The sequence below is a fragment of the Gopherus flavomarginatus genome, chromosome 15, assembly GCF_025201925.1.
Source record: "Gopherus flavomarginatus isolate rGopFla2 chromosome 15, rGopFla2.mat.asm, whole genome shotgun sequence".
Lineage (NCBI taxonomy): Eukaryota > Metazoa > Chordata > Testudines > Testudinidae > Gopherus > Gopherus flavomarginatus.
In genome coordinates, this window is record NC_066631.1 from 4,583,775 (window position 1) to 4,607,467 (window position 23,693).

General features: G+C 63.3%; 1 protein-coding gene across 2 annotated transcripts; it reads left to right on the forward strand.

The window, feature by feature from the left end:
• The first annotated feature begins 903 nt into the window (after positions 1-903).
• Positions 904-23,481, forward strand: INPP5J (inositol polyphosphate-5-phosphatase J). Of its 2 annotated transcripts, none has more exons than XM_050923720.1 (13): positions 904-1,000; positions 2,564-3,411; positions 5,140-5,250; positions 8,624-8,732; positions 11,081-11,197; positions 11,287-11,462; positions 13,380-13,491; positions 14,748-14,857; positions 16,910-17,099; positions 17,277-17,414; positions 19,485-19,562; positions 21,117-21,221; positions 21,618-23,481. In XM_050923720.1, the coding sequence occupies exons 2-13, from the start codon at positions 2,564-2,566 to the stop codon at positions 22,296-22,298; spliced, it is 2,775 nt and encodes a 924-aa protein (XP_050779677.1). In that variant the 5' UTR covers positions 904-1,000; the 3' UTR covers positions 22,299-23,481. The 2 variants fall into 2 exon arrangements, with proteins under 2 accessions (XP_050779677.1, XP_050779678.1); XM_050923721.1 differs by lacking the exon at positions 904-1,000 and adding an exon at positions 1,269-1,308.
• Positions 23,482-23,693: the final 212 nt, after the last annotated feature.

Here is a 23,693-nt window from a genome sequence, read left to right on the forward strand (position 1 = left end):
GGCTGGCAGCTCTAGTCTATCTCTGAGTCGCAGGCCAGGTCAGACAGCTGAGCTCCTGGAGAGGGGCAGGGATCCTTTCAGTGCCAGGGGGCAGTGCCAGGCAGCTTGGCAGAGGCCTGGAAGTGTGGGTGCTGGGCGCCTCTTGCCCTTGCCTGAAGGCTCAGCTCCCAGTGCCCAGTGCCCCGTCCCGGATGGTCTGTCAGCTCTCCTGGTGCTGGGCCCCAGTGCAGCACCAGCCCACAATCCCTCATCCTTCTCCCTGCAGCAGAGCACCCCCTACTGCCACTCAGAGCTCCCTCCAGCCCCTGCCAACCTGCATCACAGCACCTCTTAGTGCCATACTGTGGCAACGGGGTCAGCACTGGCTGCATGGGGAAATTGCCCCTTCTAAGCCCACCTCCCTCTCCATACTGCACAGTGCCCCTTAGTGCCACATGCATCTGATGGGGGCGGTTTCCGCCCCTGACACCCTGTTCTGTGTGATGAGGTCCCACCTCCCGGCCGGTGTGGGATTCCGAGCTCTGCTAATCCTGCGGACAGCGCCAGGCCCCGGCCCCGCTCTGTTCAATGCTGATACCCCCTGAGAATCCCAGAGGGGACCCCCAGTGCCTGCTCCGCTCAGCGTCTCCGACAGCCCCGTGCCAGTGGGGCAGAGTGGCGGCGGGTGCCCTCACCCAGGGAACAGAACCTGTGCTGGCAGCTGTGCCACCCCGGGGCGGGCAAAGGGCTCCCAGGCCCCCCTTTCTGCTTGCCCAGCCCGCTGCCCTCCTGGCTGGCAGCGCTCTGTGGCACCCTGATGGCCTCCTGCGCCTTTAAATCCTCCAGCAGGTTGCGGGGCTGATGACATCACTGAGTCCCTGGGCTGCGGGAGGGAGCTGAAAGCATCATCGGGGAGGCAGCGATGGAGCAGCCGAGCCGCAGCAGCCGGAGGCCGGGGCCGGGGAGGAGCAGAGCCGCTGCCCCGCAGGCTGGGGCGGAGCCCTGCAGCAGCCACCGCCAGGTAAGTCCCGCGGGGCGGGCAGCCCGGGCACACCTGCGCCAGGGGAAAGGCAGCCCCCGGGGTGCCCACGCGTGCCGCGCCAGCTGCTCCCCACGTGCCGGGTCCTGGAGCCCCGAGGGGCGAGTGAGGCCGGGCCCTGGGCTGGCCAGTGCTGCGAGGGCCCCAGGCTGCCACCCGGCTCTGCTCCCTCGCCCACCTGGCCTGGCCGAGGTCCCACGCACCTGTGCCCCGGGTGGGGGGGCGGGTTCCCTCCCGCAGCACCCGCCGACCTCTCGCCCATCTGGTGCCAGACTCGCTGGGTTTGGCAGGTGAGTCAAATGATGGCTGGTTTCTCCCCCGCCGCCCCGGCTGGGCTATTCTCCTGGCAAGTTAGTGCAGGAGCCAGAGCTCTGGAAAGGCGGGGGAGCTGGGGGGCTGGTCCCCGAGGGAGTGCCTGGGCTAGAGCCCAGGAGACCTGCCTGGCACTCCCCAGCGGGACAGCTGTGCCCGGGGACAGGACAGAGCCTGGTGATGTGGAGGGTCTGGCTGGCTCTGCTGTCCAGTGCCTGCTGCCCCCCATCTCTGAGCCCCTTGGGGGCATTTCATGGGGTTGTGCCAGGCTCTGGCTCCAGTAACTTGGCCTGCCGTGGTGCCCCTGCCCTGCTGCGGTCGCTGCCCGAGCTGACACCCAGCACCCGTGTTACCCAAGAGCCAGCCGGCCTCTTCCTCTTCCCCTTCCTGCCAGCAACGGCAGAAGTTCCCAGGGCAAACAGCAGCCCCTGCTTTTGGAGGGAGCCAAGTGGCCGTGGGGTCCTGTGCCTGACGGGCCAGCAGCCTCAAAGCAGCGTCCCCGGTACTGGAAGGGTTAAGGGAGCAGTGCAAGTGTCAGCAAGTCTGAGCCAGCTGGAGAGGGGAAATGAAGGGCATGGAGGGGCCATGTGAGTGCACAGCTCCATGGAGGGAGAACGATGCCTCGCTCGCTCCCCAGATGCCAGCGACTCGCTACCCACAGCCCAGCCCCCTGTTGGCAGGTGGGACGTCCCGTCAGCCCCACAGCGCGTGCGGAGAGCCAGCCAGGAACTGGGTCCCCAAGCTTGATGCTTTTCACACGAAGGGGCCTCACGTCGGACACCGAGGCCAAGCTGTTCCCAGGGGCTGGTGGCTCTGGGGGCCCAGCGCAAGGGGGCCTGATGGTAGCTGAGAGCCTGGCACCCTCGGGCTGCTAGTTCAAGCCTGCTATGGGACTGGTGCTGTGGTCTGTTGTATCAGCAGGAGCGGAGGGGTCTCTGCAAGGAGCGTGTCTCGGGGGTCTCTGGGAGGGGGTGTCTCTGGAAGGAGTGTGTCTCGGGTGTCTCTGGGAGGGGGCGTCTTTGGAAGGAGTGCGTCTCGGGTGTCCCTGGAAGGGGGGTGTCCCTGGGAGGGGGTGTCTCTGGAAGGAGTGCGTCTCAGGGTGTCCCTGGAAGGGGGGGCGTCCCTAGAATGAGTGTGTCTCAGGGTGCAGGGACAGGTGGGGTCCAGCGTCCCGGGCCAGGGGACGCGAGCGTGGCAGGGGCTCATGCACTCCCTGTCTCTTCTGTCTCTCAGATGGAGCCGGCTCACCGTGGGAACAAGGACCAGGGACAGGCCTCGGCCATGGGGGCCCCGTCTCTATCGCCACGGGGCTCCATTACTGCCACCTCCCCGGGACCGTTTGCTCCCCTCATGGCCCCGTTCAGTGCAGAGGGCTCAGTTCGGTTCCAGCCGGAGGGCTCCAGTGGGCCAATCTCAGCAGCATACCCTGGGGGGAACCTCCCCTTGGGGCACAGGGGCTCCAGGCCCGACACCCTCTTTGACCCTTTCCATCCCGTCTCCCCTCGCTTGCAGCCTGAGGGCTCCCAGCAGCTGGGGCCTGAGGAGAGGTACCCGGGCAGGCACAGCCAGCCCGAGGCGCTGGAGAACAGCAGAGCCCAGCCCGATGGCTCAGGTGGGGCCCAACTATTCAACCTGCTGTCCCCGGTGGAGTTCCGCCCACTGTCCCCGGGTGCCGGCAGCCCCACCTCCCACCCCAGCCCGGTACCCGCTGGGAAGCTCAGCCAGTCGCCCAGCCGATCCGCGCTCCCTGAACTCTGCCACCTGGATCAAGGGCCCTCCAGGAAGATGCTCCCTGTGGAGCGGAAAGAGGCACTCCCCAAGGCAGAGTCCAGTGACTACATCTCCGAGGGGAGAAGTGGCTCATCCTCCAGACCCGTGAGCCTCCCCAAAGCCATCTCCAGCGAGTTCCTCTCCGGGGGAAGGATCGGCCCTTCCAAGTGCATGACCCTGGCCAAGGCTGAGTCTGAGGAGTTCCCCTCATATGGGAGGAGCAGCCCTTCCCTCGCCCTGCCTGGTTGCATGGACCCCCCCAAGACTTCCCTGAGCTGGCTGGGCAAGGCCAAGGAGAACGGCGCATTCCGGTGAGTGTGGGCTGCCGCACTGGCGGGGGCAGTCTGCTCCCTGGGGGGCTGGGGAGCGTATTTCAGGGCCAGAATGTGCTCGGAGCCCTGCTGCAGTGGGCTGAGGGCGGGGGGGACCGGGAGAGGCTCTGGCTGAGTGCCAGCACCGAGGAGCAGAGAAATGCCCCGCTCCAGTGCTCTCTGCAGAAGGCCTGCAGCATGCTCAGCAGAGTCGGAGCCGCCTGCCCAGCCTAGTCTGGATGGGCAGAGCCCTCTCTAGGGGGCTGGGGCAGGTGGGGCATGTGCCACCTGCCTGCCGACTGCTCCTCGACCTGGCAGCAGCTGGGAATGTGATCCCGGCGCAGGGCTCAGAGGGCACCAGAGAGAGTCATGTAGCTGTCTGTCCATCCAGTTCCCTAGCTTGGGATCCGGGCCTAGCCGGCCTGCCCCATGCACCCACCCTGCAGCTGGAATCCACCTTCTTCAGCCTCTTCAACTGGCCAGTGGGGCTGGTGGGCCTGCATTCAGTGCCACTGCGTGACTGATAGCAGTTCTGTGCCAGGAGAGTACGCACCTGCCCTGGGCTCCGGGCCCCTCTGCAAATCCCAGTCCTTCCCAAAGAGAGAGCCAGCAACTCCTCCAGAGGGAACAGCCCGTCTTCCCCCAGATGCCAAGGCATTGCCTGCTCCTCCCTTCCTTCCCCAGGTGTGCAACATGCCTCAAAGCCAGGGCAGACCGTGGGGAGGGAAGTGGGCTCCAGTGTCTCCCCCCATTCCCTCCACAGACCCCTCTTTCTCCTAGGAATTTGTGGGGACTGACTCTCCGGTAGGCAGCTCTTAGGTGGTTGAAGGCTTAGAGCTCAAACCCAACCCCTTGAACGCCACCCCGAATCCAACAAGCTCCTGGATCGGGGAGAGCCCCACAAGAGACCCCGTTTCTGCACCAGTTTCCTGGCTGCGGTCAGCTGCAGCCTTGTGTGTGACCCTGGCTACGGCCCGTCCCCAGGGGCTCAGGTGCAGCCACTGCCCTATCCCACCTCAGTCCTCTGTCATCTTGTGCAAATACGCAAATGAGTCAAGTTACATTTTGCAAGTAATTTGCATGTCACTAGAACCACCAAGTCCCACCCTGAGCAGTGGGACAGAGGGAGCAGTCACAGGGCTGCACAGCCCCAGGAAGCTTGTTGGGGTGGGTGGCTGCTGATACAACTGGGGATTAGCAGGCTCCTGGGGATGGGGGGGCTGCGGGGAGCCTGAGGCCAGCCTGGTGCTGTGGCGGGTGAGGGGCAGAGGCTCCACAGCGGCCTCTAGTGGTCAGAAGACACAGCTGCAGGTAAAGGCCTTCCTGCTGCCCAGCTGGGCGTGTGACAGGCCAGCCGAGGTGTGGGCGTCGAGGCAGGGCTGAGCACTGGGCCTCCTGTGCCCCTGGTGTGGACCGCGCGCCCCTGGGCTAGCACGAGCAGGGTGCTGAGTGCACTCGGTGCGTAGCATGCCCAGCGTGGTGTTCTTAGCAGCCGCTCCGTGTGCTGGCAGAGCCCAGCTGAGCTCAACGCTGCGGGATGCCCAGCAGCCTCTTCCTTGGGCAGAGCCTTTCCAGACACCTGCCGCATTCATTAGCCTCTATCATGGCCGGTTCTCTGCCCCCACAGGGCAGCAGCTCCGAGGCAGAGGAGTAAGCGGACTGTGGAGGAGGGAATGGGGCTGGGCACCCTTGTCCCAAAACTGAGCGTGGCTCCTTTTTCTTTCCAAGGATCACCGTGGTCACATGGAACGTTGGCACAGCCATGCCCCCGAGCGACGTGACATCCCTGCTGCACCTCAACACGGGCGACACAAACGACACCGACATGATCGCCATTGGGTAAGGGGAGCCTGGGCTGAGAGAGTCTCCTCGCCCCACTGTGGGGGCTGAAGGAGGGTGCCCTGCAGGAGGTGGGGCCCAGAGAGGCTAGCAGGGCACCAAAAGCAATTGTCCACTAGCCCAAGCAATGGTCCTAGCTCCCCACGCGTGCTGTTCCGGCACACTGCGTGCACAGCAAGGAAGGTGGTTCACAATAAAACACACAATCAAAATCTAACAGTAAAAGTAGCCCAAACACTTTTTAATCCCCTCAAATCCACCCTCCAGCCCTCCTCGCTCCCTGATCCCTGTGTGCCCTACATGGCAGAGCCTAGCCTGTACAAATGCCCCTGCACCTCTCAGGATTGGGACAGTTCACCGTCCTCTCCAAAGTCTAGCAGGAGCTTTTCCCTCTGCAATCAGCCCTTGGCCATAGTAAGCAGCCCTCCAGGGCATGAATCCATTGTTCTCTTCAAGCTGGATTGGAGCCAGCCCCCGCTAACACTTAATGTAGTTCTGAGCTACCAACCAGGCAGCTCCTAATACAACGCACGGAGACTTTGTTGGCACGACAAGCGGACGAGCGTTGCCAAAGTGCAAGAAAAAGACAGGCCCTTTGGGTACTATTGTAGTGGGTTACGTTAGCACCTAGGAACCCGAACTGAGATCAGGGCTCCATTGTTCAGAGACAGTCCCTCTCCCAGAGACCTTCCAGGCCACATGAAGCTGCTCGTGGGCTTGGTCTCCTCCTGCTGGACTCCCCCTTCCAGGCCGGAAGTCACACATGGCATGGGAGGTTCAATCCCCCGTGCTCGTTTGTAATCACTGTCCATTCCTAGGGCTCTCCAGGTGCTGTGACACCTCTGGCCCACTTACCTCTGCCCCAGGGCCTGGCACTTTTTTAATCCCTGTCTGCTTTTTGATGAGACGTCTTCAACCAGCAGGTTCCCTAGGGAGGGCTTGGAACCCCTGTCACTGGAGGTTTAAGAACAGGTTGGACAAACCCCTGCCAGGGACAGTCTAGGTTGACTTGGTCTTGCCGCAGCGCAGGGGCTGGAGTAACTGACCTCCCGAGGTCCCTTCCAGCCCCACATTTCTATGTTTCTATCCCTGAGGCAGTGTCTCCTACCATTTGCTTTTGTTAACAGCTGCCTGGGCTGAGCTGGGGCAGGCTGTTATAATGTAAAGCCACTGCTGGTGCAAACCTGGGTGGAACTACGGTGGCTTGGAGATGGCTGGGCCCCCCAGGCCCCAGACTGTTTAGTAACACAGCAGTTGCATACAATGTGCACCAAGTGGCATTGCACATGCTTCTTGCCTCTGTTGAATGCACTGAATTCGCTTAGGGTGCAGCTCAGGCCTGAGCTGAGAGCCTGTGAGAGGCCTACCTCGTAAGTGGCCGTATGTGACCCCGAGGCCTTTCCCAGGCTCTCAGCACAGGACAGAATTGCACCCCCTGTGAAGAATGCTTCCAAGGAGCATCTACCACCCCGCATCTCTCCATGCACGGCTTGTCTCTTCCCGTCTCCCAGCCTGACCCGACAGGAATCCTCAAGCAGATCCCTCCAGCCAAAGCAGAGCACCCCAATCCCTTTGAACATCCGTGGGATTTGGGTGCCTGACTCTCCTTGCTAGTCCCAGCCTTCCTCACTCCCCTTTGCCAATGCAGCCTGTGTAATCGCCTTGGCCCGACCCAAAGGGAGGCTGCTGCTTCCTCTCGATGGAGGATGCTGGTGCTGTGGCCAGTTAAAGTCTGGCTTGGCAGCAGCAGTGGAATAGCCAGGGCCGTGCCACGGACTAGACATCATTGGCTAAGTGTCTCTGGAGACACCTCCCAGGGATCAGAGAGGTGAGTGTGCCACTTCACGCATGGACTGTGCTGTCAATCACACTTGGTAGGCAGGGGCCCTTTATAAAGGGTTAACCTGTTTTAGGGTATTTTCCTGCTGCCCATCACCATAGCATCTGGGTGCCTTCTACATGAAATCAATAGCAATAACCAAGCCACTAATGGAGTTCATGGAGTGTCTGGCATTTCTCTTTTTCTGGGGTCAAAACTCTGGGACGATTCTTGGTTTTGACTTTCCGTTTCAGATTTTTTTTTTTATAGCATTTAAGACGGGGCCCTTAGATCATCTACTCTGACCTCCTGTATATCACAGGCCATTGGATGTCACCAGTTACCCCTGTACTGAGTCCCAACTTGTGACTAAAGCATCTTCCAGAAAGGCATCAGCCAGCCTGGACTGGAAGACAGCGAGAGATGGAGAATTCAGCGCTACCCCTGGCAGGCTGTCCCAGTGGTGAACTACCCTGACCAATAACATTCACTGTAGGAATTCTCCCAACCATTCCCACAAGGGGATTGGGGTGCCAGTGTTGGGGTGCAGGGGAGACGGGGGTCACAGAGTTGCCTCAGTCTCATAGCAGAAAGGCTTTTCCAAAGAGGAAGGTTTTGTGGCATTTCCTGAAGATGCCTGGACTCTGGTCTCCTCTGGAAGGTTGTTTCTAGTACCTGGTTGGAGAACACTTGGTCTCCTGCACCTTGTGTGGAGCGCGTCAATGACCGATGTTTTAATAAATGTTTAATTGATTGTTGGAGACCAGCAGGTCAATTGGTTGCTTATGAGCATCTATAGCCTCTTCTACTGATGGGCTTATAAGCAGCTGAGGCTGATATATTTTTATAACGTCTGTCAATAACCCCGGAGCCTCTCACCCATTTCAGAGTGGCACTGTCACGCCAGCTGTGACTGGATGTCTGCGTCAGGATGAGTCTTTGAAAAGTCGTCATTAGTCTGATTCTTCCCTCTCGGGAAATGAGGCCAGGGTTTCCCAGGCGTGCAGCATGTCAGGGCCGCAGCTGTTCTGAGGCTCTTAGAGTCCCTGGCAGGAGGGTGGAGCTCAAGGCTTGGTGTCGGGGCTCCCTGGTCTCCTTGGACAGGCTCCCCCAAAGCAGGGCCATGCCCTTGGGTTAGTGCCTGGCTGGCAATACGCTGGGAATCGCACAGCCTCTTGGGACGTCTCCAAGTGCAGCGTCAGTTACTGTGGGAGGCAACAGCCTCTGTCAGCAGCTGCATGTAGCTTTGTGTGAATAGGGGCACAGAACCCCCATGGGGTCCCCAGGACCCCAGCCTGGTGGTTAAGCGCCACCCTGCTAGTTGTAGTGTTTGACTCACCCTGACTCGCCCCCTCCACTGCCAGAGGCAGGGACTCTCCCGGGGGAATTTCCATCTCCCTGGTCCCTCCAGCACTGGGGCTCTGCCTCTATCTGAGGGGGCTGCCCCGAGCTGGGGCCCAGGCAGTCTCCTGGCAGGGAGGAGTGCCCGCTGGCTGGAGGGCTGCTGGGGAGTCTGCCCAAGCCTGCCATCAGATCTGTCTGTCTCCCTTCCAGGCTGCAGGAGGTGAACTCCATGATCAACAAGCGCCTGAAAGACGCCCTCTTCACGGACCAGTGGAGTGAGCTCTTCATGGACGTGCTGAGTCCCTTCAACTTTGCATTGGTACGGGGGGTTGGGCTCGAAGGGCTGCTTGGTTTGAGCAGGAAGCTGATTAAATCAAACTGGTGACTCCACCCAGGAGTGCAGGAAGCCAGGGCCTCCCTACGCTACCCCCACCCCCCAGCCTGGCATGCTGACACCATTCCCCATCCGGATATCAGGGTCTCCCTGGGGGGGGTGATTTGAAGGAGACTGCTCTAACCCCTAGACAACGGACAGGGATAGCAAGGCCCTGCCACCAGTTCATTGGGTGACTCTGGGCAAGGCCTGTCCCTGCTCTCGGCCTCAGTGTCCCTCATTGCACCGCAGAGAAGTGACACCCTGGCCCACCTTTGCAAGGTACTGAGAATCCGAGGCATGAGGCGTTTCTTGTTCCACGGATGTCTCGTCAGTGCCGTTTGGGGTACTTCTTTGAATTAAAGGGATGAGGTTGAAGAGTAGAGGGGAGCCGGTGGGGAGTCAGGAGTGGTGGGGCATAGGAGAACATACAAAGCTCATGACAGTGGCATCTGGTGCCAAGCACCATCCATGAACCTCTACCTGTGATCGTAATGCTCCCGGCCCCCTTTGTGCATGTCCTCACAGCTGTCTCCATGGCAGCTTGAGACTGGGAGGTCACAAGCACAGTTAAACTCTTCTGATGGGGGGGCCCCAGCTGCTGAGGGGGCAGAGCTGTCTGGCTCCTCCCCTGCCTAACTCTACCTGGGCCCAGGAGTGGAGGGCAGGTCTTCCCCAGCACCACAAGGGTGGGGGCTGCTCTGCCATGGGGGCCTGAGCCCACCCCATCTCCAGTGGATCTACCCTGTGGCCTGGAGCCCATGGAGCTGCCCTGTCCTGTCCCATGGCCCTGTGGCTCACAGCACTCACCGTCCAGCCTGCCCGGCCAGCGCGGCATATCTCCCCATCATGCTGGTCCCTCACTGCCCCGCTGCCCCCATTCCTTGTGGGGCCAGCACAGCCCCCAGCGCCGGACATCTGGAGCTCTTGGCTTTGACCTGCTGGCCATGCTCTGGCCTGATCCAAAGTCCTACGTGCCCCTCCACCCCCCCATCCAGGGAACTAAGCCCCGCTGGGCACTCTGGGCTAGCGCCTGTTGTGGTGAAGTGGGAATGTTCTTCATGTTTTCTTTGAACGCCGGGTGGGTGCCTGTGACGCAGCAAGGAAAGGAGAGTATTGACCTGGGAAGGTTGCAGGGAGTTTTGCTGGGACTGTCTGCACTGGGGATGGGAGACTTTCCTCGAGGGAGGATATCTGAGCATGAGACATGAGAACCAGGAGGGGGGTTGGAGCCAGGGGACACCTTTGCCCGGGGAAACTGGACAAAGGCTAGGGGAGGAGCTGGGGAGAGGCTGAGTCAAGGCCGGCTCCAAGCACCAGCGCAGGAAGCAGGTGCTTGGGGTGGCCAATGAAAAGGGTCGACACATCCAAGTCTTCGGTGGCAATTCGACGGCGGGTCCCTCAGTCCCTCCCGGAGGGAACGACCGGCCTCCAAATTGCTGCCGAAGAATGAAGCAGTGCAGTAGAGCAGCCGCCGAAGTGCTGCCGATTGTGACTTTTTTTTTTTTTCCTCTTTGCCGCTTGGAGCAGCAAAAAAGCTGGAGCCGGCCCTGGGCTGAGGGAGACGGCTGGAGGGAGTTTCAGTTTGGAACTGGCTGGCAAAATGGAGGGGAGCCCAGACACAGCTCTGGCCTCCCTGCCCCCCCACCCCCAAGATGGACCTTGGGGGTGGGGGGGCATGTGATGTGTACCTGCAAGGCCTGTCTTGGACTGTGTTCTTGTCGGCTAAATAAACCTTGTGTTTTACTGGCTGGCTCAGAGTCCTGGTGAATCTCAGGAAACCGGAGGTGCAGGGCTCTGACTCCCCAACACGCCGTGACACCTGTTGCCAAGAGACTGCTCTGCAGGATCTATTCCTGGGGCAGCGCATGCTGGCGTCAGCCTGGCTGTAGAGCGATTGCCTGGGAATGGACGTTGTGGAGCAGGGTGCCAGCTGGGTACCAAATACAGGACACGGTGGGTGCTCCCCATCACAGCAACCTGCAGGGACCTGTAGCCTGTGGGATCTGCATGCTCGGAGTGACAGCCATCTGCCCTGGCTGGTGCATAAACCCCCCTCAGCGTTGTGCCACCGCTGAGCAGTCCTGTCAGCCCTGCCCCTGGGAAGGTGGGTCAATGCCATCAGCCCTGGCTGGCAGATGGGGAGACTGAGGCAGGGAGGGCCTGGCCCGAGGGCACCTGGGCAGAGCTGGGATTCTAGCGCAGCCTTGCACCACAGCCCCACGTCCCCTGCCATGCAGGGCCAGAACCCTCGGACAGCTGCCCTGCCTCACGCCCTTCCCTCCCTGTTGCAGGTGAGCACGGTGCGGATGCAGGGTGTGATCCTGTTGGTGTTTGCCAAGTACTATCACCTCCCCTTCCTGCAGGACATCCAGACGGACTGCACCAGGACTGGGCTGGGCGGCTACTGGGTGAGGAGGGGGCTGCGGCAGGGCTGGGGGGAGGTGACTTGGGGGGGCTCCACGCCCCCGATGATGCAGCTTGGTTCCTCTTGGAGCAGGGCAACAAAGGCGGGGTCAGCGTGCGGCTCTCCATCTTTGGCCACATGGTCTGTTTCCTGAACTGCCACCTGCCAGCTCACCTGGAGAAGGCCGAGCAGCGCAAGGAGGATTTCACCACCATCCTCAACATGCAGCAGTTTGAGGGGCACGCAGCCAGCGGCATCCTGGACCATGAGTATGTACCCCCCCCCGCTCCTTCCACTTTCTGTCCACCTCCACCCCACCTCTGACTGGGAGCTGAGTCTGCGGCTCTGCCCTCTGAAACGGGCCGTGTCCTGCCCCCCGGAGCTCAGATTCGGGTCCAGCAGGGTTCCTAGCAGGGACTCTGTTTGGGAATCACAAGCCAGCACCTCACCCTGGTGAGTGCTGTGTGGGCCCCACGTGGATCTGGGTCCTGGGCCTCCCTTGGCCCTTCAGTCCCAAGCCCAGCTGGGTTTGCTTTGCAGCAGCTCCCCGGGTGCATGCTGGGCACTGGGCCATTCTCCTGCACTGGCGGATGGCTTCCTCCAGGCTAGCCGGGGGGGCTGGGAGTCTGCTCCAGGCCTGTCAGGCTGTGGTTTGCTCTGCCCGCTTCCCACCATGCTCTACTGCTTGGTGCTAGCAGGGCTGCAGGCCCCAGGCCGGCCTCATCAGCCGGCACCTGGCAGTGGAAATTTCCGCCCCGGGTTCACGCTCTCCCATTTGATCCATGGAAAGTCTGATGATCTGAGCAGAAGGTTTCGGCTAATTATCCTGAGGGCTGCTGGCCCCGCACCTGAGCCGCTCCAGCAGTGGAGCAGCGGGGCTGGCAGCCAGCCAGCGTGTTATCGGCAAAGCACTGACCTACATTCCCTTGCCCGCGCGGCTGGGCTGCTGAGCGCCTGTGCGGCTGGGTTAGACTGACTCCTGTCCCCAGGCATCTCTGTGCCAGAGTCACACGTCCCAGCTCCTGCTCGACCCTGCCTGCCCAGGGCCCCACCCATTCTGGCTCCAGGGGCGGCTCCAGACATTTTGCCGCCCCAAGCATGGTGGCATGCTGCGGGGGGCGCTCTGCCAGTTGCTGGGAGGGCGGCAGGAGGCTCCGGTGGACCAGCGGACCCTCTGCAGGCACGCCTGCGGGAGGTCCACTGGAGCTACCTGCCGCCCTCCCAGCAACCGGCAGAGCGCCCCACGCAGCATGCCGCCCCAAGCACGCGCTTGGCGTGCTGGGGCCTGGAGCTGCCCCTGCCGGGCCCCCTGAGCTGCTAGGGACCCGCCCAACACCCCCCTATCCCGGGCCCCCCTGTGTGCCTCCAGGGCCCCGCCCAACACCCCCCCATCCCAGGCCCCCCGAGCCTCCAGGGCGTACCCAACACCCCTATCCCAGGCCTCCCTGTGTACCTCCAGGGCCCCGCCCAACACCCCCCATCCCAGGCCCCCCTGTGTGTCCAGGCCCTGCCCAACAGCACTCTGTGCATCCAGGCCCCCTATGTCCAGGCCCCTGCCCTGCCCTCTGCAGCCCACAAGCTCCCAGAAGCCCAAGTTGAGACACAGCCCAGAACCCATCCTGCCATCCCACTGCCCTGCTCCAGCTCCCCAGGCTGTGCCAGGGCTGGGGAGGTCCCACACGCTAGCAGGTAAAGGGCTCCTGGCTTCTTCCTGCCTGGGAGCAGGCTGGAGGCCGGGTCGCAGCTCCAGGACTGCTTGTCACCCCACCTGTCACCCTGGAGCTGGCTGGAGGGGCGAGACCCTGTGACGCTGTGTCTCTAACCACGACCTGTTGGGAATTGTGTCTCATCACTCTGGGTGCTGCGCAGGAGCCCTTCCTGGCCTCCTTGGACAGGACTACAGGAGCTGGCGTCTCAGGCAGGGACTTTCCCTCCCCACTGCCTTACCCAGGACACTTCCCTGGGCCTCAGTTCTCAGAGGCAGCGCATCCCAGTGGCTGGATCGCAGGCCTGGGAGCCAGGACTCCTAGCACTCTCCCCGGCTGTCCCTCACTCACTGCAAGCTCTGGAGGGAGTCGGGTCCTTTCTCCAGGCTGCAGCTGACCCACCCCTAGGGACGCTGCACTGGTGCTGTGTAGGGACCATGGCGCCTCCTCTTCACCCTGGCCCTGCCTTGCTCTCCTCAGCATCGTCTTCTGGTTTGGGGACCTCAACTTCCGCATCGAGAGCCTGGACATCCGCTTTGTGAAGTACGCCATCGACAACAGCATCCTGAGCCAGCTGTGGGAGAAGGACCAGGTGAGAGGCCGGCCGGGCAGGTGCATCCCTTGCTCGGTTCTGAGTTAATGTTAGGCGGTGCTGAATGGGGGCCGGCAGATACTCTCCTGCTTTCCTTTGCCACATACTAGGCACTGAGGGCAACATGGGGCCGAGGAGCCAACGCCTCCCTGGGGAATCCCCCTTAGGAAGAGATTGAAGGGGGCCTGGAGGGGTCTGTGGGTTCCAAAGAGGGTTGGGTTCTGGGGCTGCTCAGCAAAGCCATGTGCTAAGTGCCTCGTTCCTCTCTCTCTGCCTGCTCCCTGGGGTGTGGGTCAGAGCTACTTTAATCCCATCCCGTTCTCCCTGCAGGGCCTGTGGGGTGCGGGGAAGCTGGGGCCCAGCCTGGCTTGTGCATCGCCGACGTAATTGCTCCCTGTGTTCCCAGAGCACAATCTCTGTCGTTGATGCACAAGCCCAGCATGACTCTCTGAGCCCGGGGGAGCGTGGGGGCTGGACGGGGACCCCCGGGGGAGCGTGGGAGCCAGGCAGGGACCCCCGAGGGAGCGTGGGGGCTGGGTGGGGGCCCCGGGGGAGCATGGGGGGCTGGGCAGGGAGGTCCCGGGGGAGCATGGGAGCCTGGCGAGGGGAGACACATCTCTGTACTGATGGGCTCTGAGGTTGATGCAAGGCCCTAGTCGCTGAGCTTTGGGCATGCTGCCCACGGGGACCCTGAGCACCGTGGAGCTGCACTGAGGCTGGGCAGAGGGCACAGGAGCCACCTGGCACTCCTAGAGGCTTGTGCTTGGGGCAAAGTCCTCCCAGCCTGGCCTGTGTTGCCGGAAGCTGTTGGAACATGTTTGCATAAGGATCCAGATCTTGCTGGCTGCATCTGTGCTATCAGCTGGGGCTCCAAGGGCAGGAACAGGTGTTGGCTAAGATCCCCAACCCTGAGTCTGCAGGGGCTCAGCCCGTCCTCCCCTGCGCTCCAGGGAATGGCCACTGGGACTCCCCAGGGCAGGTGTTAATGGCAGGCTCAGCTTAGTCTCCGGGGCTGTCCCCAAAAGAAGATGAAGTGGGGAGGGAAATTGCCAGGGTCATGGGCTTCCTGTCCACTCAAGCCCCACTCCAGCCACCCCCTGAATCCAAGCCCCTCTCCAGGGTCAGCAGCCACGTTCCCATCCTTGGAGTGGGTCAGGAACTGGGGGGGCTGCGGAGGCTGGAAGGGAGGCCTGTGTGAATTGCACTGGGGGTGACCCTGCCAATGGCTGTCTGTTCCCCTTGATCCTCTCTCCCAGCTGAACATCGCCAAGGGCACCTGGCCCATCCTGAGCGGCTTCCAGGAAGGGCCCCTCAACTTCCCGCCCACTTTCAAGTTCGACGTGGGGACCAACCAGTATGACACCAGGTAGGGGTGCGGTGCGAGCCACTTGCTTGCCGTGGGGAGGGAGAGGCGGAGGAGAGGACTTGGGGGCCTAGCGGTGAGAGCGGGCACTGGGTGTCTTGAACTCTAGAACGGGGGTACCACTCGCATCATTGCAGGATGCTGAGAGAATACAAGCAGGGAGTGTTACTGAAGCAGTTTCTGCATGGGGGCGGGGGCCGGGGCTCCAGGACTGGGGGCATTGGGCAGGCACACCATTGGGGGGAGGAGGATATGGCAGGATACATCAGCACGGGGGCGGAGGGATGGGCGGAGGGGACGGGCAGCCGTGTTGGTGTGGGGTGTCATGGAGTTGGGGAGGACAAGGTCCTGCATCCCCAGCTTCCTGTGATTCACCGGGACTCTCAGCCAGTCAGTAAAACAGAAGTTTCATTAGACGACAGGAACACAGTCCAAGACAGGCCTTGCAGGTAAAGACAAGAAGACCCTCTCATTTAGGTCCATCGGGGCAGGGGAGGGGGGGACAGGGAGGCAAGAACCCCGTCTGGGCTCCCCTCCGTCTTCCCAGCCAGCTCCAAACTGAAAACTCTTTGGCCTTTGTCTTTCCCGGGCCAGGAGGCCACCTGATCTCTTTGTTCTCCAGCACCTTCAGTTGGCACCTTAGCAGACGAGGGGCCCAGGCTATTTGTTGCCAAGAGACAGAGTGCGGCCATTCTCTGTGCAGATAGCATCACACTGTCCCCCTTGGGCTCTGCAACAATCACACACCCCTAGACACTCGAGAAATGCATAGGGGAAACTGAGGCACCCACACAGCACTCAGAGAAAACATTGAGAACATTCCCACTTCGTCACATGGGGGGGCAAAGGGGACGGCCGGCCGTGTCGGCATGGGTGGTGTAGGGACGGGCAGCTGGGTCGGGGTGGGGGGGCATAGGGATGGGCGGAGGGGACGAGCTGCCGTGTTGGCACGGGGGGGCATAAGGATGGGCGGAGGGGACGAACGGCTGTGTTGGCGCGGGAGGGCATAGGGATGGGCGGAGCGGACGGGAGGTTGTGTCGGTGCGGGGGCATAGGGACAGGTGGAGGGGACGGGCAGCTGTGTCGGTGCAGGGGGATGGGCAGAGGGGACGGGCGGCCGTGTCGGTGCGGGGGGATGGGCAGAGGGGACGGGCGGCCATGTCAGCGTGGGGGGCATAGGGACGGGCGGCCGTGTTGGCGCGGGGGGCATGGGGACAGGTGGAGGGGACGGGTGGCCATGTCGGCACAGGGGGATGGGCAGAGGGGATGGGCGGCCGTGTTGGTGTGGGGGTCATAGGGACATGCGGAGGGGACGGGCGGCTGTGTCGGTGCAGGGGGATGGGCAGAGGGGACGGGCGGCCATGTCAGCGTGGGGGGCATAGGGATGGGCGAAGGGGACGGGCGGCCATGTCAGCGTGGGGGGCATAGGGACGGGCGGCCGTGTTGGCGTGGGGGGCATAGGGACAGGTGGAGGGGACGGGTGGCCATGTCGGCACAGGGGGATGGGCAGAGGGGACAGGCAGCCGTGTCGGCATGGGGGGCATGGGGACAGGCGGCCGTGTTGGCGCAGGGGGATGGGCAGAGGGGACAGGCGGCCATGTTGGTGCGGGGGGCATAGGGACAGGCGGAGGGGACGGGCGGCTGTGTCGGTGCAGGGGGATGGGCAGAGGGGACGGGCGGCCATGTCAGCGTGGGGGGCATAGGGATGGGCGGAGGGGACAGGCGGCCGTGTCGGCACGGGGAGATGGGCAGAGGGGACGGGCGGCCGTGTTGGCGCGGGGGGCATAGGGATGGGCGGAGGGGACGGGTGGCCATGTCGGCGCAGGGGGATGGGCAGAGGGAACAGGCAGCCGTGTTGGCATGGGGGGCATGGGGCTTGTCATGAGGGAGGCTGCAGTTGCCATGTTGCCGGCGAGACCCTGCAGTTGCACCAGGGAGCATTCCCAAGTTGTGCTCCGTTCCCCTCCCACAGAGCCTGTGCTGGGGATGGGGGTGGTTTGCAGGGAGACCCCTTTGCCCTGTGCCAACTGAACGGTGCCCACCTGTGCCACACAGCGCCAAGAAGCGGAAACCAGCCTGGACCGACCGCATCCTCTGGAAGATCAAGTCCTGCGGTGCCCCACACAACCCCAGTGGCCGGAGGCCCAGCAGGACCAGCCTGGCTGTGACCCAGCTCTGCTACTGCAGCCACATGGAGTACGTGGTGAGCGACCACAAGCCTGTGGCCGCCATCTTCGCCGTGCAGGTGAGTCTGTCGCCTCCTCTGGAGCTCCCCAGGAGGGGTGGCTGGCTCTCTCCAGCACTAGTCTGGGTCTGGTGGAGCGGCTCTGGGCACGGCCCTGAGGGTCCAGCCCCCCCATGGAGGCGCTTGGCAGTGTTGGCAGAGCTTCCCCCGCTCACGCCCTGTGCTTCTCCCTGGCAGTTTGCCTCCAAGACCGACAAGCCCTTGGTTGAGATTCAAGTGGCCGACGAGTGGTCCAGACCTGAGCAAGCCATTGTCCGATACAAGATGGCCACCATCTTCCATAGGAGCTCCTGGGACTGGATAGGTCTCTACCGGGTAAGGGGCTGCGCTGCGGGTGGGCTGAGTTGCAGAGGGGCAGGGTGTGGGGCCCACCTGCGGCTGCTCCTAGCCTCTCTGCTGCTGCTTGGGGGCACGCAGTGGGAGAGGGGTGGCTGGGGGCGTGAGGGGAGCAGGCCCAGGTGGCTGGGGGATGATAAGAAGGCAGGTGTCTCCTGCCCTTGGTGGTGGAGATGGAGCCTGCACCCTCTACGGGGCTCCTCCCTCCCCAGCCCCCAGAGTTCCACACCCCAAAAGAGCTGGGTCCTCTCCCACCCCCTGCGTCTGTGCACTCAGCAGGTGAATGGGGAGCGCTGCAGGGCTTGGTGCCTGTTATGGGGTGTCCTGGGGTTAGTTCCCTTTGTGGGGGCACAGCTGTCCTGTGGGAGCACTGGCTTTGCCACTCAGAGCCAGGCTGTCCTGGCTCCCTAAGCGGCCACTGCCTGCTGCCCCTTCCCCTCCTGAGGCGCCTGCCCATGGCCTGAAGCAGGGGAGCCGACGCCCCTGATGCTGGCATCCCTGGCTGCAGTGCTGCTCTGTACCGCCCACCTGGCGACCAGCCACACTGTGTGCCAGGGCTCTGTGAGCATGGACCCCAGGTGAGCCCCAGCGGACTGCAGGCGTCCTTGGCACTCGCAGGATGAGCCTTTCCGGAGCAGCCTGGACCTCGCCTGGGTGTCTCCTTACAGCGGAGGGAGGGCCTCGGGAGCAGGAGTGGGGCAATGTGACTTTCAGATCCCCCTGTGCAGAGCTGGGGCTGTGAGGCAGGCTCCCAAGGGCTGCACTGCGAACCTGATCCCCTGGCAGACAGACTCCAGCAGCCTGCAGGGATCGCCTGCCCCCAGCCAGCCACAGTGTGGGAAGCACATGCCGCCCTGCACCCCTCACCAGGATCTCTGCTTTCCACGCTGGGGCCAGGCTCTGCTCCCTGGGTCCTGCTGGCCAGGCCCCTTGGCTTCTTCTTGGCTTCAGTGTGTTCACCCCAGGGAGGAGTCTGGCTCCACTTCCTAGCAGGGGCTGTCCCTCTTCTCCTGTTCACCCCTTGTGGGGCAGCAGGGACTGCCCTCTTGACCCTGCTGCCTACTGGATTCCCCAGGGGCTCGTGGGTCCCCTGGGTTACAGCTGCCTGCTGCTGCGTGCCAAGCCCCCCCCCCCCCCCGGTGCCGCTGTGCTGGGTCCGTGCAGCTGAGGGAGAAGGAGGGGCTGGGGCAGAGCCTGGTCTTCGCTAACTGCTCCAACCCGGGGCCCTGCTGCTACGGCAGGTGCATGGCTGGAAGTGATGGAGGGGATGTGTCCCCTGCCCCCAACACCCAATGGGTGAGCCCAACCCCCGCTAGCACTCGGGGCTGCAGGGCTGGCCAAGGGCACCCAAGCCGCCCTGTGGTGAGGAGAAGAGGCAGACTCCTGGGCCAGCATCTCCTCTGATTTGGGTGCCTTGGTTCCTGGATGCCCAGCTGGGGACTGGGACTGTGGGGTGGGGGCGACTTGTGCACAAAGGGGAGTCTCCCAGTGCACTGTCTGTATGGGGATTGGGAGCCGCCGGGGAAGAGAGCCCCTCGCAGCTCAGAGCCCTCAAGGTACATCGAGGGCAAAACCTGGCAGTTCTGAAAGCTCGGGACTTTGGGGCTGTGGCGGGGGGTAGGGGGCTGAGCCTAGGCAGTGGGTGCTGCAGGTGCTCAGCACCTCTGAAAATTTGGCCCCATGTGTGTTAAATGGAGCCCCCAGATGAGGCCTGGCTGTTGGCAGAGGCTGGCTGGGAGCTGAGGGTTGGCTCTGGGGGTATGACCAGGCTGGGTCGGGGTAGGCGTGCTCTGGGGTTAGGGGTCAGAATCGAGCACCCTGGGCTTAGAGGACAGGGATGAGAGCTGGGTATGGTCTGGTGATAGGGTTGGTGTCGGTGTGGCTGGGTTGGGGGTCGGGGTTGGGTCGTGAAGGTCAGTGTTACAGGAGTGCGGGTGGGGTTGGGAGTCACTGCAAGGCACATGGGTGGGCAGGGGTCAGCACTGGGCACTCTCTGGGTGGCTTGGGCCTGGTCCCGTCCAGCTGTCCACTGGACTTCTCTCCCTGCAGGTGGGCTTCAGGCACCACAAGGACTACGTGGCGTATGTGTGGGCCAAACACGAGGACCCAGAGGGCAGCGTGTACCAGGTGTGTAAGCTCTGCACAGCCCCCGTTCATTGCCATGCACCCAGCTGGCCCCTGCTGGCTGCTCCTTTTGCCTCTGCTTCCCAAGTACCCCGCTGAGCCCCCCTTCTTCTCCCCCACAATGCTGTGCGGAGCATCCTTGCCAGCCAGGTGAGCATCAGTCCCTGACACAGCCTGGGGCTCTCTGGATCTCCTGGCCCATGGCGCCTTGGCAGCCTCCCTCCAGGCTGGGTGGAGCCACTGTTAGCAGGACATCCTGCACCAGAGGGAGGTTGTGTTGGGGGCCACCAAGTGGGGGGGGGGCGGGGGGGGAGCTGGAGAACCAGCACCAGCCAGAGGCCAGGTGTGTGTGTGTGGGGGGGAGGGGCAGGGAGAGAGCTGGAGAACCAGCACCAGCCAGAGGTCAGGCGTGTGTGTGTGTGGGGGGGGGAGAGGGCTCTGTACCAGAGGCCAGGTGTATGTGTGTGGGAGGGGGAGCAGGAGAACCAGCACCAGCCAGAGGCCAGGGGTGTGTGTGTGTGTGTGTGAAGTTGGAGAACCAGCACCAGCCAGAGGCCTAGGGGTTTGTGTGTGTGTGTGTGGGGGGGGGCACGGCTGTGTACCAGAGGCCAGGTGTGTGTGTGTGTGTGTGTGGGGGGGAAGCTGGACAACCAGCACCAGCCAGAGGCCAGGGGTGTGTGTGTGTGTGTGTGTGGTGGGGGGGAGCTGGACAACCAGCACCAGCCAGAGGCCAGGAGTGTGTGTGTGTGTGGGGGGGCGACTGTGTACCAGAGGCCAGGTGTGTGTGTGGGGGGGGGGGGGCGGAGCTGGACAACCAGACCAGCCAGAGGCCAGGGGTGTGTGTGGTGAGGAGCTGGAGAACCAGCACCAGCCAAAGGCCAGGGGTGTGTGTGGGTGAGGGGGGGCGGCTGTGTACCAGAGGCCAGGTGTACGTGTGTGGGAGGGGGAGCTGGAGAACCAGCACCAGCCCGAGGCCAGGTGTGGAGCTTTACAGCTTGTAGGACAGTCCAGGGGCTGGAGCAGTGACTGGAGACAGCCACATGCCCAGTGGAGCCAGCCCCTCTCAGCATGGAGACCGCCCCTGCCCTGTGGGTAGATGATCACACAAACCCATGCAAGCCAGCTGGAGCCAAGGGCTGCCAGTGGTGGTGATCTGCATTGCAGTCTGTGCCCATGGGCCCTGGCTGCCAGGCTCCCTGCACCCCTATGGGAATATGCCCTGCTCCCAGCGAGCAGGCACTCAGCCCCTTTGGCCTCTCGGCGCTCCTGCTCTCGTGACTAGTGTCATGCCCCGTCCAGCACCTGAGGCTCTCTCAGCGCTGCCCAGGGCACTGCTCCATCTGCCAGCTCTGCGTTCACCTGTCCCCTTAGAAATGCCCTTGGGTGCCAGACGTGCTTCCTGGGTACGCCAAGGGGCACTGTGATAAGGCTGCGTCTGAGCTACCCCGCTGGGTGCTCGGCCATGCCAGGGGTGGGGGTGGGCTGGGTGCATTGCAGGGCCCGTCCGGTATGGGTGGCACGGCCCCTGATGCCCCCTCGCTCTCCCCGGGGCTGTAGGTGGTGTTTTCAGAAGAGGCGCTACCCAAAGGGAAGGGCGAATACATTCTCGGTTACTACGGCAACAACTATAGCAGCATCACTGGGGTGACAGAACCCTTCCAGGTGAGCAGCTTCCCGCTGGGTGTGTCCACAGGGGGCGGGGCACTATGCAGGTGGGGACATGGGGTGCAGGGGGCGGCTGCTGTGCAGGTACAAGGGCATCACGGTGGGGGGGAGCTCTGGGGTGTGAGCTGAATGAGATGGGGGTTCTTGGGGCCCCAGCTGCTGCCCAGACACCACAGAAGTTGGACTGGCCTTACCCCAAGTGGTGCTGTGACATGTCTATTCCCCGCCCCCTCCCCCGGCCCCCTGGCAGCTGAATCCTGTGTGGGGCAGTGAGGGGCATGAGGGAGGGCGGCCAGGTATACCGCCTGCCCTGAGACACCCCCTTTCCCCATGCACTTCCCATGGGGCAGTGCCAGCCTTGTCTCCTCACTGGCTGTCTCTTTGGGCATGCAGATCTCGCTGCCCACATCGGAGGAGGGCAGCAGCCAGACGGACAGCTCGAGTGCCAGCTCCGAGGAGGAGGACAACAGCACCCTAGTCCTGCTGGCGCCCAAGTCCCGCAGCCCCAGCCCCAGCAAGATGAAGAGCCACCGGAGCCGCAGCCCCAGCCTCCCCAAGTTCCAGGGGCTCATCCTGAGGCCGACGAGCCGTGAGCGGGGGGCCAGCCGCAGCCCGTCCCCGCAGAGCCGGCGCCCCATGAAAGGCGACATCCCCAGCATCCAGCTGCCAAAGGAGGAGCCGCTGTGGCACAATGCCAAGAGCAAGGAGCCAGCGCGGGCTGCCGAGAGCCGGGAGAGCAGCTGTGCCCCTGGCTACAGGACTGCGGGGGAGCCCTGCAGCACCTGGTGCCTCTCTGACGACAACCCCCTGGCCAGGGCCAACCCCAGGAACCTCGGCCTGCTGCCCGCACTCCGCCTGGAGACTGTCGACCAGGCCATGGGCCCAAGGAGGGCGAGCGCAGACCAGGGCTACCCTACCAGGAGGATGAGCCCCACCAGCCCCACCGCCGGGACTGCCAACCTGTTCAGCACCTCGCCCAAGGAGGGGAGCGGCTCCAGGGACAGTCAGGACCCCCCGCTGGCTGCGGCCGTCACTGGAGCCACGCAGGGCCGAGCAGCTGGCACCGTGCCATGACTACTGGGCCTGGCCTCTGCGCGCCCACGTGCAATGATCCCTGTGTAGAGCTTGCCGTGTGCTTCCTCGTGTGCCACCTCTCCTGCCCGCACTGGGCCACCCCAGGTGCGCTGTTATCCGTCCCTGCTGGTGTGACGTAGGCAACAGCCGTTCACGAGCCACACGCCCTGCCCGGGGCTGCCCGGGCATCGGCCACTGCACGGACGCTCCGCTCCCCATGGATGCTCACCCAAGCCATCCGCCCACCGGGCCCCGTAGTGGGAGCACAGTGATGTCTCGGCGGGGCTGCAGTGCCCATTCCTCCGCGTTAGCTGTTCCCGCCGTGAAACCCTCCCTCCCAGGCTGTGTGCCTGAGCCCCAGCTCCGATTCCATCAGCTCAGAGATGGGGCCTTGAGCAGTGCTCCCCGGGCAGCCTGCCGCATGGACTCCATAGGGCATGAGCAGGGCCAGGGAGTTGCGAGACGGGGCATGGCAGGGCCCCTGGCAGCAGTCAGTGGCAATGCCAGGGGTGCAGGCAGGGCTGGCAGCCTGAGACTACCAGGATGTGGCTGGGGGATCTGCCTGTGAGTCCTCCTCCATGCACGGTGAGCCCAGCTGGAGCAGAGCTTTCCTTTGCCGCGCGGCTGGGCCAAGCCCGTTGCCCACACCCACGCGCAGCAGGCTGGGGAAGAGGAGAGACAGTGGGGCTGGCCCCATGGCCCAGATGATGACATGGACAGGGAGAGGGGTGCTGAGGCACCTTCTAGGGGCCCACCTGGAGTCTCCAAAGGGGAGGGTGCCAGCCACCCAGAGGGGCAGGAGGGCTGAGTGCCAGCCCTGGGGGGGGCTGGTTCTGCGGCTGCGTGGGGGAGCATGTCAGGGTCACTCAGGGCAGTAGCCATGACCCACGTGGCTGGAGCAGGGGCTGGGCCAGCAGGGTGACGGGGGCACAGGGAGAGGATCAAGGGAGAGTAGAGCAGAGGGGGACAGGACCGAGTGGGGCAGCACAAGAGGGGTCACTGACCCACAGAGCCTGGCCTGGTCCTGCAGCACAAGTGCCCATGCAGGAGGGAACAACCCAAAGCTGCCAGGGAGTGTGTGGGTCTGGCTGCCCTGGGGCCCGCGGCTTGGCAGTGGGGCAGAGCTCCCACACCAGGTCCTACCACGTTGCAGCTGATGGAATAAATGACCCACCCCCAGGTGCCCACCCTGTGCTTTGATTTGGTGAACTGATATCTGCAGGGGAGGGGGTGGGGCAGGGTTACCACAGGGCCTGGGGCTGGCTAGTGGTGCCTGCAGCCCCCTGGGCACAGGTGCTGCACCAGCAGCTCTCCCGTGGCAGGCTGGGCTGGCTCAGCATTTGCATGGCATTGCTCAGTAAGGGGTGCCCCCCTAGCACTCCATGCCATCCCCTG

Excerpts from the sequence above, each read along its gene's own strand:
- INPP5J (XM_050923720.1), top strand. The coding sequence starts at position 2,564 with ATGGAGCCGGCTCACCGTGGGAACAAGGACCAGGGACAGGCCTCGGCC. Across the intron at positions 13,492-14,747 it reads AGCTGTGGGAGAAGGACCAG|CTGAACATCGCCAAGGGCAC; the intron begins GTGAGAGGCCGG and ends CCTCTCTCCCAG. Across the intron at positions 17,415-19,484 it reads ACTGGATAGGTCTCTACCGG|GTGGGCTTCAGGCACCACAA; the intron begins GTAAGGGGCTGC and ends CTCTCCCTGCAG.